The sequence below is a fragment of the Rutidosis leptorrhynchoides genome, chromosome 4 (genome assembly GCF_046630445.1).
Source record: "Rutidosis leptorrhynchoides isolate AG116_Rl617_1_P2 chromosome 4, CSIRO_AGI_Rlap_v1, whole genome shotgun sequence".
NCBI classification, from domain to species: Eukaryota; Viridiplantae; Streptophyta; class Magnoliopsida; order Asterales; family Asteraceae; genus Rutidosis; species Rutidosis leptorrhynchoides.
Genome location: NC_092336.1, coordinates 501,323,830 through 501,340,187, shown reverse-complemented (window position 1 = coordinate 501,340,187; position 16,358 = coordinate 501,323,830). Strand labels below are relative to the sequence as shown.

General features: G+C 34.2%; 1 protein-coding gene and 1 long non-coding RNA gene across 2 annotated transcripts; one reads left to right on the top strand and one right to left on the bottom strand.

Moving 5' to 3' along the window:
• Window positions 1–10,829: 10,829 nt before the first annotated feature.
• LOC139904410 (uncharacterized) lies at window positions 10,830–11,763 on the top strand. Its single transcript, XR_011778781.1, has 2 exons — window positions 10,830–10,964; window positions 11,580–11,763. It is a non-coding gene; the product is annotated as an uncharacterized lncRNA (long non-coding RNA).
• Window positions 11,764–12,089: 326 nt separating this feature from the next.
• Window positions 12,090–16,358, bottom strand: LOC139842434 (protein trichome birefringence-like 25). The gene is made up of 7 exons (XM_071832573.1): window positions 15,906–16,358; window positions 15,076–15,172; window positions 14,739–14,957; window positions 14,214–14,219; window positions 13,139–13,422; window positions 12,285–13,059; window positions 12,090–12,139 (listed from the first exon to the last, which is right to left on the bottom strand). Exons 1-7 carry the CDS (start codon window positions 16,356–16,358, stop codon window positions 12,090–12,092), a joined length of 1,884 nt encoding a protein of 627 aa, XP_071688674.1.

The following is a 16,358-nucleotide window of genomic DNA, read 5'->3' as shown; positions in this document are numbered from 1 at the left end:
CCATGATAGAACACATGAGAGCAAGTTTCAAGAATCGAGTTTTATAGCTTGTGATATCGGTAGGGGCGGAGCATTAATGAGGCAGGAAGGGGCATCTGCCCCACCTAAGTTTGGGCTTCTAACTATTAATTTATCATGTATTGGGATTCATAATTAACTTTTATGATTTATTGCCCCATACCCCATTAAAAAGAATCTAATTACCAAACGTCAACTAAAATTATCACTTACGGATTGAAACGAGGGCACGAGGCAAACGACTAGACGCTTCTTCTTCACAATTACGATTCTAATCTCTACATCTTCCACTACTTATTGTTTGAGGTATTTTTCTTAATGTCTTTAAAGGCTTTAATTTTGTTTTAATTATTGTATTTGATCAAATAGTTATGTTATGCTTTAATATTATAGTTGCCGATAGAATTCTGAACGTTAACTCTACCTCGATCGGAAATTGGGATTGGTCCCGACCTCCTAGTGGTCGCGCAATGGATGAACTCACGGAACTCAATAATCTAATAACCTCCGTAAATATTTCAGATTGTCCTGATTCATGAAAATTTTCCCTCGACGCTTCCGGCATCTACACTACATCAACAATGTCAAATCTGATCAATACGCTTAAATATGGCACAAACTCTAGAAACCTATCATTACCTCGAAACAAATACGTCTGACAAAAGATCTTCATTTTCTCATGGAGGGTCGTTCAACTAAAAATCCCGGTTAGAAGCGAACTTGATAAAAAAGGAATTGACCTTCATACCATCTTATGTCCCTTATGCGAGCATCATATCGAAACCATTGATCATGTGTTGGTAAATTGTCAAAAAGTACCTTCAATTTGGATACAACTACTCGATTGGTGGAATCAAAATAACATAAGAATCTCTAACATCAATGAAGCCATCATCTCTGACCAAGGCTTCACATATAATTCCATTGGATCGTCCTTATGGCAACCTACTAAATGGATTGCGTGCTACATTATATGAAAACATAGAAACCTAAAGATTTTTTCCGGAAAAATATGGAACCCTGCAGCGATAATTTCCGAGATTCAATCCCAAAGTTTTAGCTGGATTTCAAACCGTTCGCGAAAAAGAATACCAATCGATTGGCATCAATGGCTCCTCAACCCGTCTTTTTACGTGACATCTCCTTCAAACCGAATGGGAGTCGGTTAACATGACTTAATTTAAATCGGACAGTGTTCGTTTTTCTATTTAGCCTATGTGGGTTAGATTAAATGGGTTGGTTGTGTGTCAACTTTGTCGTCGCTTGATCGGCACGGTTGCCCCCTCCTTCCCCGCTTGTGCTTTCCACTCAAGTTCGTTCCCTCATAGTGTTATCTAGTCTACGTCACTCCCGATCATACAGTTAGATATTTATCTCATTCCTTTTCCTACTGTTTCGTTTGTTTATAGAATTGTATAGAAACATATAGGGACTTGTATTGTTATAATCCGGGTAATAATAATAATAATAATACTTTTTGCTTTTCAAAAAAAAATATATATATTATAGTTGCAGGTACGGCTACATTTACTACAATATATGCGTAAATGTTTAACACTTGCAACTTAATGAATAATAGTTGAATTTGCAATTAAACGATTCTAATTGATCACGTAGTTATGTTACAATAGAAGCACAATAGATAGAGGTAGTTAATGATACATTAATACTTACAGGAGCATAACTAGTTGATGAAAAAGTCTTCGACATTTAAATTATCTTTCTATTTGCAAATTTGCATCAGGTTGTCATGAGTACATATTTAGCATAACTAGTTGTTCACTTGTTTCTTGTTTACTTGTTTAGCACTTTAGCTTATAGTTTTTAATTAAGATTTAATGATAACATAAAAGACTTGTCTATTTAGAGGAGCATCAATGATTCAATGAAAAATACAAAAAAGATTACTTGCTTTTTTCCTAAATGAAACAGTGATGAAACAACAGAACAAGAAAATAAACGTTATAAAGCTTCAACAATGTTAGCCGATGTATATGTAAAAGTCAACATAGTTATTTTTAGCACGGATTATATCATTGATAGCATAGAATTAAATTAGTTTATTGACCAAATACATTCCTAATTGTTAGGATGGCTTGTTACACGAGATATGTTGTACACTGTATATATAGTCGATCAAATCAATGAGAAAAGGCATCGGGTTTTACCAAACCGTCTTGATGATTATGCCAATGTCTCAGCCTATTGTAACCGAATCAAACTCCTAGTCGACCAATTGATAAACGTAGGTGACAAGGTCTCTGAAGATCATATGGTTCTTCAACTCATTGTTGTGTTAAATGATAACTTTGATACGGTAGACACTTATTTCACACAATTAGACAAATTGTCCTCTTTTTATGAAGCTAGATGAAAGCTAATTTTAGAAGAAACCTGCAAGCAAAAACAATCAGCACTAAACCCTAATTCATCCGACACCGCACTCGTCACCACCACCACCATCCCTCGTTCTGCACCTCCTGAATTTCCCAATGATCGAAACAACACCACCAATCGTAATAGCAACTCACGAGGTAGAGGTCGAGGGAATTTTGGTTACAGAGGTCGCAATTTTAGGGAACGAGGGAGAAGCTATCATTCGGGTTATCAACAGGGCCAGTAACAACCAAATTGGGCAACTATCCCCCATGGAACTCGGTTCAACAGGCCCAATGGACACCACCCCCATGCCCTTACCCAACCAACTCTTGGACCAGGCCAGGTTCAAATTCTTCACAAGCTGGATTGCTTGGGCCACGGCCCCAGGCCCATTACATTAATTCTTCGCAGGCCACAGCCTACAGTCCAACTGATATTGAGAACGCACTCCACACAATGACACTGGACCTACCGGAGGACACTTGGTGTATGGACACAGAGGCTACATCTCACATGTCTGCAAACTCAGGTAACTTACAGTATTATAATTCATTAAAGCAACGTAAAAAATCACTAGAATCTTCTGGCACTGTCGTGAGAAATAGATGGGTTGAATGGAAAGAAAAGTTGGTATTAAATATACTAATGGTGTAAATTTACTAAATTACCTTTTTAGGAATAAAAAATTCGCATGAACAGTAAAAGTGTATGTTCTAATAATATATATATATATATATATATATATATATATATATATATATATATATATATATATATATATAATTTAAATTTAAATTAAGCTTTGTACATTGTAAAGTTTGATCTTTTTGTTATCACAACCACTATTCAAATTTTATTATTTTTCAACATGTACTGACGTGACATCAAATAGAATAGTATTTTAGTATATTTAATAAATCAAATTGAGTAATAAATAAGAGATAAGACCATATTTAACGGTGGCGTGTTCGGATCGTGTGCTCATAGCACACACCCAACATACCTCTCGTCGGAAGCAAAAAAGGTGACATGTTGATTGGAAGCACCGGATATAATTTAGACGTGTTCATGACGTGGTTTAATTCAATCGGTCATCTGATACTTTTTATATTTCTCTTTTTTTTTTTTTAAAGGCAAGTAGTTAGCACGAATACTCTCATTTGCCACGCAAGCATGCGCTTTCGGGCAGAAATTTGAACCGCATTACGGAGATTTGAACCTTAAACCATCGCGAGGGACAAGCGGATCGAACCTGGGTCCTGAATACGGGTCGATAAAACCTCACCATGGCAATCCGGTTTTCAGAAAATAAATTTCACGAATATTTTTAAGAGGAGGGCTCGAACTTGAGACCTCCCCACCCCTATTCCAATACTCAGGTGTAAAGAGTGAACCACTATACCACACATCACTCAACACGTAATTCAACCAATTACCCAATTAGTTCCCAGTTTACCAACATGTCTATCAAGCACCTCACTTCACCTTCCCCCCCCCCCCCCCCCCCCCCCTTCTCCACGCCACTTTTGCCTATCACCATTAAAAATGGTCTAAATGATTGAAAATCTAATTGATTCAAAGATTTAAAATGACAATAACCTGTTTATTGTGAATGAACTCTACGAACAATATAAATTTATAGTATTAATTTTAACTTCATAAATTATTATATAAAAGCATATAATTGTTTAATAATTGTTCTAAATATAATTTTATAGTGGAAGCTAAAGGAAATAAGTGTGGTGAATGGTTAAAATACTACGGAATATTTCAACTGCGAATGATTTAACACATACTATTTTTTTTTTTTTTTTGAAAAGCCAAGGAATTTTATTAGAAAAACACGAGAATGTACAAGCATATTGAAAACCCAACATCCTGAGTCACCAATACAATACACAAGAATATTACAATCGGTTGCAAGTGTGCAACCTATCTACATACACGAAGGAAAATGAAATTACATGTTACAATCTCAATCTCACGGTGTATTGAGGTAGCAACTTGGGTTTGAGATCCAAGTTAACCACTCGAAATGATTCCCTTTTGATGTTTTAGAGAACCACTCGAAGGATTTAGATTGTATCTCACTTAGTGCCATCAGAGCGGTCCACCTTTTGCCTTGGAAAACCATATCATTCTGATTCTTCCAAATAAGATACGCACATACCCATCTAATGGCGTGCCACAATAAGTCTTCAAACTTTGACCTTGATGGTGAGTTGTTTTCACCTAGTATGTCCGACAGGTTTGAAGGTTAATGGGATCCAACGTTCCACCAATTAAAAACTCGACTCCAAATATCTTTCACAAACTTACATGAAATGAGTGCATGTTCAACCGATTCTAAGTCTTCATCACTTAAGGGGCATCTCACGGAGTGCAAGTCAATACCCCTTTTATCAAGTTCATGTTTAGCAAGCAATCTTTTATTAAGAGCTCTCCAAATATAAATTTCGACCTTCTTTGGAACAAGGTTATTGCGGAGAGTTTGTTATTGTGATGAAAACTGTTAGAGTACTTATGTGTCGATAATATCCGAAAGCTTTTTAACCTTAAAGATCCCGTTTGAAGCAAAGGCCCATCTCCGTGAATCTTCATTTATGTTATTTAACTCGAAAGTAGAGATTAGTTCAACCAGGGAGTCTAATTCTGTAGTCGTTCTGCCCGAGGGAGTTCGTGACCATTTCCAGTTCGCAACCAGCACATCATCAGTCTTGCAAAAACGATCCTTGATGCACACATTTTTTTGTTCTTCCAGCATATATAACCGAGGATATAACTTGTACAGCTTATCACTTCCGATCCAATGCTCATGCCAAAAAGAGGTAGAGCCTCCATCACCGATTGTATTGATGAACGAACTTGTAAATGCAACAGGTAACTCGTCAATAGAAACACATGCAACAATTATGTTATGCCAAGTACTTACGGGTGGAGAGTGAAAGATTCATTCTCGACCAATAAGCCACCATTCGAACCATAGATACTACGAATTACTTTAACCCAAAAAGATTCGGTTTCAGTTTTAAACCTCCACCACCATTTTCAAAATAAAGCAAGATTTTTAGTTTTAAAAATGTTTAACCCCCATTCCCGAATTTATTTAGGACATTTTTCCATTTGACCCATGCAATTTTTTGTCCCGAACCCGAGCCCCCCCAAAAGAATTTTCTCCTTACATTCTCAAGTAATTTTAGCAAACTCGACGGGGAGCACAAAAGAGCGAAAAGTAATACAACCGGAGACTAGTAAGAACCGATTTGATTGGGACTAAGCTTCCACCAAAAGACAGCGAACACATTTTCCAACTCAATAGCCTCGATTAGAATTTGTCTATCGCCGATTCACCGGGTTCCAATCCTTTACTTTGGTCATTTTCACACCAATTGGTAAACCAAGGTAAATGAATGGAAATTTGCCCGCTTTTCACCCAATATGCCTAGCCATTCGAATTACATCCGAGAGTTCAACACCAACACCGTACAAGCAACTTTTTTGAAATTTAATCTTTAAACCCGCCGAAAGCTCAAAACATTTAAGAAGGTTCCTTAAGTTAAGTGGATTCGACCTTCCCTAATCACCGAAGAATAGCGTATCATCTGCATATTGTAAGTGGGAGACTCATACTTTATCTTTCCCCACTTCAACACCCTTAAAGAGTCCTTTCTCCACCGCCGCCTTTGTAAGAATATTTAGCCCCTCCGCCACAATGATGAAGAGAAAAGTGGATAAGGGTTCGCCTTGTCGAACCCCCTACCAAGTGAGAATTCATTGGTGGGTGAGCCACTGACCAAAATAGATATGGAGGCGGAGTTGAGACATGAGTTAATCCACTTGATCCATTTGTCACTGAATCCCATACTCTTCATAACCTCAAAAAGGAAATGCCAATTAAGGCTATCAAACGCCTTTTCGAAGTCCACTTTGAAAATAATTCCACTTTTCTGCTTTGATTTCAAATAATCGATTGTTTCATTAGCAATTAATGCGCCATATAGAATAAAACGATTTTAGGAATGCACTTTGCTCTGAGCCCACATGACAATGTAATACTTTCCGTAGTTGATTAGTAAGAATTTTGGTCACAATCTTGTAGTAGCTTCCTATAAAACTAATTGGGCGGAAATCTCCAAGTCCCCCCGGGTTTAATTTTTATAGAACAAGTGTGACGAAAGATGCATTGCATCCTCTAGAAATTGCCCCTATCTCTCAAAATCAAGTAATTGCATCGACTAAATCGGCTTTTAAAATATCCTAGAACTTTTTGAAAAATCTCATATCATGTAATAATATTAATTATTAAACTTCAGAATTACTTGTCATTCGATTTCACAAACAAATACACTAAATACCTTAAATACCTAACGTTCATTAACATTTAGTGCTACATCATTTAACTAAAAGGAAATTAAAACGATGTTAATGGATAACGTGAGTTTTATTTATAGGAATACATTTATTGCCCAATATTTTCATTCGTTTTTTCCCATTTGAATCAATCATTCAAATATATATAAGTCAAAGGCTTTAACTCGATCAAAAACACAACATGTCCGAAAAACATGTCCGAAAAAGACGAGATGAAAGAACTTTTACGAAATAATGAGGAACTTTACCTAACTATGGACCCAACACAATTAATGAATATGGGAACCCAAATAATTATAGAAACGATATTCAAATGATTATAATAAAAACGTACGTACTCAAGCCGATTTAAATTTAATATATTTTCATCTATTAAACTTAATTTAGGTGATTCATAAAATGCAGTTAAGCAACTTCTTACCATTAACTCGACAATATTAAATGCAAGTAAATCAGAAATTAAGTGTAATTTAAAAGATAAGAACAACTAATATAACTTATTCGTTTGACATTTCAGGCAGACAAGTCGCGGTCTAATACATTTTCTACAATCCAAAAAATTCTATATACAAAGCAGAAGGCTTACGCTATCTTTACGATTGATCAGCACATCAAGAGATTGGAAACATGAAATAACCTATGGGAGACAAGACCAAAGTTTTAAATTAGAGAAAATTGCGCGGATAGTCCATGTGGTTTGTACCAGCAAGCATGGATAGACAAAGTTGCTGTTTTGAGTGTGGATAGTCCTTGTGACTTAAAAGTGGAGCAAGGATAGTCCAGTTCACTAACACTGTTAACTTTTTCCGTTAAAACTGAATCATGTGCCAAGCATGTGAGGGTATTTTCGTCATTTATCCTTCTTATCAACAAATTGTTCTTATCTAAATTAAATAAAATTCTGATAATAATATAAGAAATTAAGAAATGCATTTCAGTAGCATTTAGTAGCATTTACTTGTTTATTTTTTCACCCTTTCTCTGCTTTTCGACTTCTTTTTCTTCATCTACAGAAAACATGAAGATTCCAAAGTTGCTAAATTTATAGTACCTTACCAACATACACATTCATAAATAAAGATTAAGTATATAAATATAGATTTAAAAAAAAAATACATAATACATGCCTGCATCACTCGTCGATGACCTGCACCATCCCAATAACTGTATGTGATTTCAAGAGCCTCATCTGCAATTAAAATAAAATAAAAAAATTTCAGAAAATTGCAGGTTATAACAATTACATACATTATAAAAGTTCATAAAATATTAAATTACTTTTAATCTGCTCTTGCTCACGTAGCCATTGTTTCCGCAACCGTTCACGCTCGGCCTGTTCCTCAGCCTCCCTTTCACTGAAGGAGTATGCTTCACACCAACATGGCGAAAACTAATCAGCTCATAGAAACCACAAATAAAAAAGTCTAATTTTTTAAAAAAGTTAAAGAGAGATATGCTAAACATGTCCGGTAAAAAGCTAGTTTCTACTGTCGGATCTTTGCCAAAACCTCTTCGGCTAACCACATTTGATTAAACACTATGTTTACAAATATAAACAAAGCTTAAACCACAATTCATATTTTTAAAAAGAGTGAATTAAAGAAAAATATTAGAATAAGCGATTCACCTTCTCAACATACTGCTCCTTTGTAACTAGCCCAACTGTTTCCTTCTTAAACGCAGTCCCAAGAATCTAATCAAATTAATTCAAAATTAAAAAAATCTCATAAGTAACTAACAATATAGATGCATACACGAAATTAGGTTAATTTGTGAGTAAATAAAATTAAGGTAAGTTCGGCCCAGGTTTTAATTATGAGAATTTGATATGAATTCATATGAAATTCGGATCCAAAGTGGCGTGATTCTCATATGAATTCACAATCCAAAAACGATTTCAGATATGAGAATTTGACCGAATGAACTTGAGGTTTAACTTCAGATCTGAGAATTTTGAAGTGATTCTCTATTCGATTTGAGGCTTCAGGTAGTTCAAATAGGTGATTGGAAATCAGAATTGACATCGATTAGAGTTTTGAGCAACCGAACTAATCCAGAGACCAAAACCAATTGATATTTTGGTACTCTAGCTTGAACTCCAGATATGAGATGATGAAAACGAATTGTAACTTTTAAATCTGAAATCTTGTTTTTGAGAACTAGAAATTAGAGAAATGATTTTTGATGAAGAAGTAATGAAGATGAACGATAATATGGTGATGATTTCAGATTTGGATTTTGATATTTTTATTTTCTTATTTTTATTTTTGTTTTGTTTTATGAAAAAGGATAGAATATGATATATGATATGATAGATTAAGGTAGATAATCTGATGATATAGAATATAATATTAGGTCAAATGACAAAAATGCCCTCACATGCTTGTCACATGACTACCTTTAACAGAAAAAGTTAACAATGTTAGTGAACTGGGCTTTCCTTGCTCTACTTTTAAGTCACAAGGACTATCCACACTCAAAACAGCAACTTTGTCTATCCATGCTGGCTGGTACAAATCACAAGGACTATCCGCGCAATTTTCTCTTTAAATTAATATACAACGATTCTCTTTTACATGTAGATATTGGTTTTTTGTTTCTACTTTGCTCAATAGCTATATAGAAATATTATCTCTATATGGAAGTTACTACAACACATACAAAATAAAAAAGATACTCACATTTTCTCACGTAAAACAAATACCCGCTAAATTCAATAAAGTAGCCCCGCGAATTCGCGAGTACTAAGCTAATTTAAAAGATAAGAACAACTAGTATAATTTTATAAAAATTACATAAATGATGATTGTCGTGCAATACCCAACCATTTAGGGACGATGAGTATAATTTTAAAAGATAAAGAATGATTAATGAAATTTCATAGAAGGATCATCGGTATAATTAATCTATACTTTTTATTAAAATTCTATAATAATGATGTTATTATTAAGATAATTCTTTTGTTATAAAAAATCAAATAATAAAAGAAAAACATCTAAGCATGGTGAGTGATGTCATTAATCTAAATAATTTTGAATTAAAATTAAACCTTATTAATTAAATTATTATCAAATATTATTAATAATTATTTTAATTATTAAAATTAAATAATTTTGAATTATTTTAATTAATTATTTTGAATTGAGTACGAGAAGGTATAAAAGCTAGGCAGAATGAAACTAATTATAAATTTATATTTTAATTTACACTTTTAGAATAAAATAACAACCAATATTATCTCTTATAATTGGATGTGGATTGTTTAATATGCATTTTAGGTGTTTGATGAAATGTTCAGCTGACAAGTTTCTTAGTCGGACTCTGTGATTTCACGGGTCATTAAACTAAATGACTTTAGCATTTACGTTCACTTAATATTTAAAACATATCATTAAACTGTTTTGTTTAAACAAACCAGTGTGATTCCATGGGTCATTTCATTAGTATAATTTAATCTATATAGTCTAATAAACCTCTAAAATGATGATGTTATCATTAAGCTTATTTTCATAATCATGATGTCATAATTATATATTAATTTAATTTAAAAAATATTACAAAATCTTTTATAAAAGGAAATATTAATCTCTCCTAAATTGTAATTTTATTTTTTTCAAAAAAATTTAAAAGACATTTATTATTATTAATTATTATTATTATTATTAAAAATATAAATATAAATACTCAACTTTGAGCGAACTTTATGTTTGTAAAATCAACAAGTTTCTTAGTCGTAATCCGTGATTTCACGGGGCAATAACCTAAATGACTTTAGCATTTACATTCACTTAATACGTAAAACATATCATTAAGCTGTTTCGTTTAAACAAACCCGTGTTTTCACGGGTCATTTCACTAGTACTTAATATAAATCAATATAAATTCTCTAATGGACTCAAAATGGGCTAATTGGATCCGGATATTAGGTTCATTTTATTTCAGTAATACTTAATGGGCTCATCATATCGGGCCAGCCTACTAAGCTCAAACAATCTGACAGTAATTATTTAATTAAATTAACGCCATCATCTTCCAAATGATCAGATTTGCATTTAATAATTAAAGAAGACAGCGAAGAAGAAAACTAAGAAGAATTCAAGATGATATACAGGAAATGGAGTTTGATAACGGGACCAGCTGTTATGTGTGGTGGTGTTGCAGCCGCCGCTCTTGCCGTTAATTTTATCTTTAACCAAGTCAGTTATTCCTTTTTAATCCCTTTCCTAAAACGCTACATTATCTAGGGTTTGATTCTAATAAATTTGGCCGTTTTTGTATTTTACGATTTCAATTTTGTATGACGATTTATTCGCTGTTGATTCGTTTTATCTCCAGCCTATGAATCTAGGTATTCTATTTAAGCCGTTTAGGGTTATATATTCTTCTAATTTGAACAGTAATTGTGACAAAATGGACCTTGATTTGGATCTGGAATTAGTAGTAATGTATCAATTTTAAAAACAGATCTTCATAGATAAAGATAAGTTAATAAAAATGACTACATCAGCTTGATAGAAATGCAATTGTCTTGTTTGAATCATTGAATGTTAGTTTTCAAATTGATTTGGTTATAAGTGTGTTAATCATTATGCAAGCCACTGAAGCCAGCTTCCGGATATTATAAAGTTTGATGTTTAATTTTTGGTAAAACTCGTTAAAGTTCTAAATGTGTGCCTGCATGATGAAACAATTAACGTGACTGGCGTAAAAAGAATTGTGAATTTGTTTCTTTTTTATTTGCTGGCATGTTATTGTTGTTGTGTGAAGATGTATGCTCATTCATTCACCTTTTATGTTAACTGTATATGCAGGATCCTATTGCTAAACCACCTGAAAATAAGCAAGGCAAGTAGAACATATGCCAAGAGTGAGTTCACTTTCTTTGAGACCATGCTATGTCTCCCCCCGTTACATGTTCATTTCGGTTTGTAGTTTGAAAATGTGTAGCCGGGAACATAACTCTTTTCTTGAATAAATGATGGTAAGTTTTCCATTCATGATATGAATGCAGTTTGATTGCTTCTTTAGCTTCTTGCATTTGTGAGTTTGTATATTGTGGTTTCATTGTCTGCTTCAAAATCTAGCCCATTTCATAATTGAAATACAAGTAATGTGTAAGACTTGATCATTCAGCATGCTGCGTACAGTTCCTTGAACGTCAAATGAATCAAGATATTATGCTATTAGAAAGAGAACTTAGACTCGTAAAGCTTTAAGGTAAAGGCTATGTACTCGAATCAAACAAAAGCATTCAGGTGGTGCGGTCATTTGCCCCCACTGTTAACTTTTTCACTTATGTCTTACTCGAGTTCATTTGTTCTTTATCTTTTGAATGTCAAATTCATTACTTTTTTTTTCTTTCTTTGGCGATCTCAAACAAAAAAAGACTATCATCTACATTTCAGACCAACCACAAATCTTCCCTCAAAACAAGCAGTTCCAGCTATAAAATTGTAATCAAAATGATAGTCATAACATATACAAATGAAAAACTCTTGTCTTTAACATCTAAGGGCTAAGCAGTATGTTCATTAGTAGATCATTCCATGAGTCAATTGGGCCAGGCAAGCACCAATGTAAGCAATCATTCTGAACGTAAGTGTTCGTTTCTTTCCCATCAAATGGGTGATACGCACGGTAGGGACCAGGATGCCCGTCTGGTCTTAACAATGCCAAACGAGTCGTATCAAAAAGTTTCAAACTTGAGCCTTTTCTTGACATATTCAAATCCTCAACAGCCTTCTTAAATTCTTCCAATTCAATTTCTCTCATTATCGTATCGATATCTCTCAATTCAATATCACCATTTTTAAAGGGAACTGTTCTATTACAATACCCTCTAGTATTCCACTCGCCATTTTCAAAATGATCAGGTGTAGTGGTTCTAAACAAGGCATAAACGTTGTGATTGGACCTCGTGATGAAGTCGAGAGCCGTCTGTAAAGCTCTACGGTATGCGTAATAAAACTCAACCTCTGATACATTCTCTTTTTTACAATTATGACACCCGAAAATAGTATTGTTCTCATAGTAGACCGCTGTTTTCAAGAACCATTTCCCGGCAGCTATCTCTATATAGTTGAAGTTACCCAATTCGCTGACCCATTCTGAATCAGGCTCATCAAGATGGACCTGAACTGCATCAGATGAATGTCCATCATTATCTTCAAAGATTTTGGCTTTTGTTAAAAAAGGAGACCAAATTACTGAAAGGGTGAACTCATGTGAAACAAAGAACCATCTTTTGCTTCTGTATTCCTCGTCATGATACACCTCTACCGGGCGTTCCACCTGCATAGTGTTCCAATATTGTTTAAGTCAGAACAACAATTGTTGACACAAATAGCCTTAAAGTAGTGTAAAGTTGTACCTGAGAAAGAATGCATAGCAACGATTGCACGTGATTGCGTGAGATTGAGTCGCCAATGAACGCCATAGACTTGTTCCTCATAAAATCAAGAAATCTTTTAGGGTTGAATCTGGGTAACTCGCAGTCTCGGGGTCTCCATTTCCAGTAGAGATAACTCGAATCAGGCCTCCCATTTTTCATACAGTTCTGATGATGTTCAATTGTGTCACAGCTATTGTTAGTGTATTGTGGACTGGTGTAATCCCTAACCCACTCTCCAGTAAATACGTCACAAATTGGTGAACCTAGACATGAACAAATATGTCACATACCGAGTATTTTAAAAATAGGTTTGATACCATTTTCAATTGTGCAACTTAAACATAGGTTTAAAAATAGCCCCTGGAATCGGACCATGACCGGATCGAGTCTGGGTGATGTGGACAGCATGAAACAAGCTGAACCCAACCGAAAACACATTTTGAGCCAGTCATGATTTCAGTAAAGGATGTGACCGACCTGCCGGTTAACACATGACCCCTCAAGGGCCAAGCTACAACTTCTGTAAATTTTTTGTCACGAATGTGTAGTTACTATATATATTCGTTACCATTTTTGAAATTTTAGTTCTATAACAATTAATTTGGTCAGTGGCAGAATAAGGAATTTTTTTCATCGGGGGCGAATTTTTTTTAAAAACGTAGCAATTTTTTTGGGTAAATATGTAAGTTTTGGGGCAAATTTTGAAAGTTTTTGGGCAAAATTTGGAGGTTTTATGGCAAATTTTCGAGGTTTTGGGGCATAATTTGAAGGTTTTAGGGCAAAATATAGAGAGCTTTTGGGACAAATATGAAGACTTTGGGGAATAAAAAAAATTTCAATTGGGGCAAAATCAAAAAATTCACAATTTTTACACTGTAAATTACAAATTCACTAGGGGCGACTGCCCCCCTTTGTCCCCATCAATTTTCGCCCCTAAATATGATTGAATATATTACCCTTCCATTCTAAAAAAATTGTTCATTTTACTATTCATATTTGACCTGAAATAATTGTCTTAAAAAAAAAAAACTACTAAATATCACCGAACACTTACCCTCATCTATTCGTTTCAGTCATCTAAATAAACTCAATTAAATTTACGTTACATATAAGAGTAAAACTGATAATTTCAGAATAATTCTTATAGGACATTCTTTTATAAATAGATGAAGTAAGATCTATGGTATGTTTTTAATATATTTTTAATGTATCGAAGGACACGAGTCTTTCTTATTTCTTTAACTATACAAACAAAATGAACAACTTAATTAATATCCGTCAAATATCATTGAAAATTTTATTATTAAAAAACAACCATTTTGAGATAAATTTTACTTCCACATTGTTTACGGAAATACATAATTTCAAAGTTTTCCAAATATATATATGAAGTTGTGCAAAAAAAAAAAAAAAAAAAGTAAACAAAGCACGTACGACAAGATTGAATTACTTTGGAAATGATGAAAAAAATAGATGAATAAAGTAATGAATGAATGATGTCATATATCCTATAATGGTGCATGTAATGCAAGTAATTGATGATGCTTGTAAATGAAGTACTGTAGAAACAAAGATAGACACGTACTGTGATCGTCAACCGGAATTTGACCGGAAACTGTGAAATTAGCTTCCACCACTGCCGACGTAGGTGACAAATTGCTGTAAGCATCGTCGTTGTTAATTGCCGGTGGAATGACCTGAATGTAAGTTGGGGAATAGATACGATATGCAAAACCCATGAGAATTAAAAAAACGATGATCTTAACAAACATCTTCTTAGTGAATTGCTTTTGGTTCACTAGAATTGATGAAGAATTAATCATGTTCAGATAACTATGATGATGATGAGGAGGAGGAGGATGATGATTGGAGAATTTGGTATTAAAGAGAGCGAGTGTGGTGTGTGGTTGGATTACAGTAAATGGTGTCAATAAGCATGTTGAAGTTGAGAGTATGGTCCAAATTGGTTTTAATAGTTATTAGTGCAGCTGTACAATGTTTTTTGTTCTTTACCTTAATTAAAGAGACCAAACTTTAAAGTTAAACGGATAAACAGACACAATTTTCTTATTTAGACCATTCGTAACGGTAGGGGCCGTGAGTTGAGAGCGTAAGTTGCCTTTTGATGACTATGATGTGTGGGTGGTTTGAGTGAAGTAATGGTGGTGTGGGTTTGTGGTGTGGGTTGGTGGTGTGAGTTAGTGGAAAACTGATGTGGCATTTTATTTTTAATTTTTCTGTTGTAATCAAAAACTAAAAATTAATAAAACAAAATATTAATACGCTTCAAATTGAAAAAAAATACATAATTAGAAATCCTAAAATGAAAAAAATACATTAATTTAAATCCTAAAATGAAAAAAAAAAATACATTAATTTAGATCCTAAAATGAAAAAAATACATTAATTTAGATCCTAAAAAATAAAGCGATACATAATTTAAATTCTAAAACAAACTAATCCTCATCGGGGTGCCGGATGGTTCCGTCAATGTTCAAGTCCTCTTTTAACTGACGACGAACATACATTTTAAGATTGTGAAGACGTATCGCATCTTCCGGATCCTCCATTTGAGAAGATGATTTACCCAACACATCCATACTTGTTAGAGCGCTTTGCAAATTCACCAATTTTTGGAAGTCGTGAATCGCACTTTTCTTATCCTCGACCACACCACCCATTTGGTCAAAAAATTCTTCCACCTTTGACTTTGAAGATTTTGAACTCTTACCACGAGATGACCCACCTGCGTCCGAAGAAACCGATTTTTTTGGGCTTTCTTCGCTCTATCACGTCCCATTGGACGTTGCATCGGTATTTCCCCAAACAACTCCGCCTCGTCAAAGTCTTGCGAGAGTCGTACCGGGTCTCCTTGACTTTCCCCCACAACATCATTAACATTCACAAACTTTTCTTGAGCTTTACCAACCGGATCTTTAGGTACCCTCCACTTTGGATGATCTCTCAAGAAAAAAAAAAACGCTTCCTTGTACAAAAACGCTTTTTCATATTGACTCATATATGAGTCCTCCACACTCTTGTAAATGTCATCATCATTACAACCACTACGCCAATGCTCGGCTATATCTACAAAGATCGGCAAAAACTCCGTACATGCCTTGTTGACATCTCTCCATTTTGAAGATAACGAATCTTCACCGCGTACCCATCCTTCATTGTTTACATTAAACTTATCCAT

Bases quoted from the DNA above. Each gene is read 5' to 3' on its own strand.
- LOC139842434 (XM_071832573.1), bottom strand. From the start codon at position 16,358: ATGGATAAGTTTAATGTAAACAATGAAGGATGGGTACGCGGTGAAGAT. The intron at 14,958-15,075 runs GTAATCCAACCA...CATCAATTCTAG, and splicing joins GCTTATTGACACCATTTACT to TGAACCAAAAGCAATTCACT. The intron at 12,140-12,284 runs GCCCTTAGATGT...TTTTTGTTTGAG, and splicing joins ACTAATGAACATACTGCTTA to ATCGCCAAAGAAAGAAAAAA.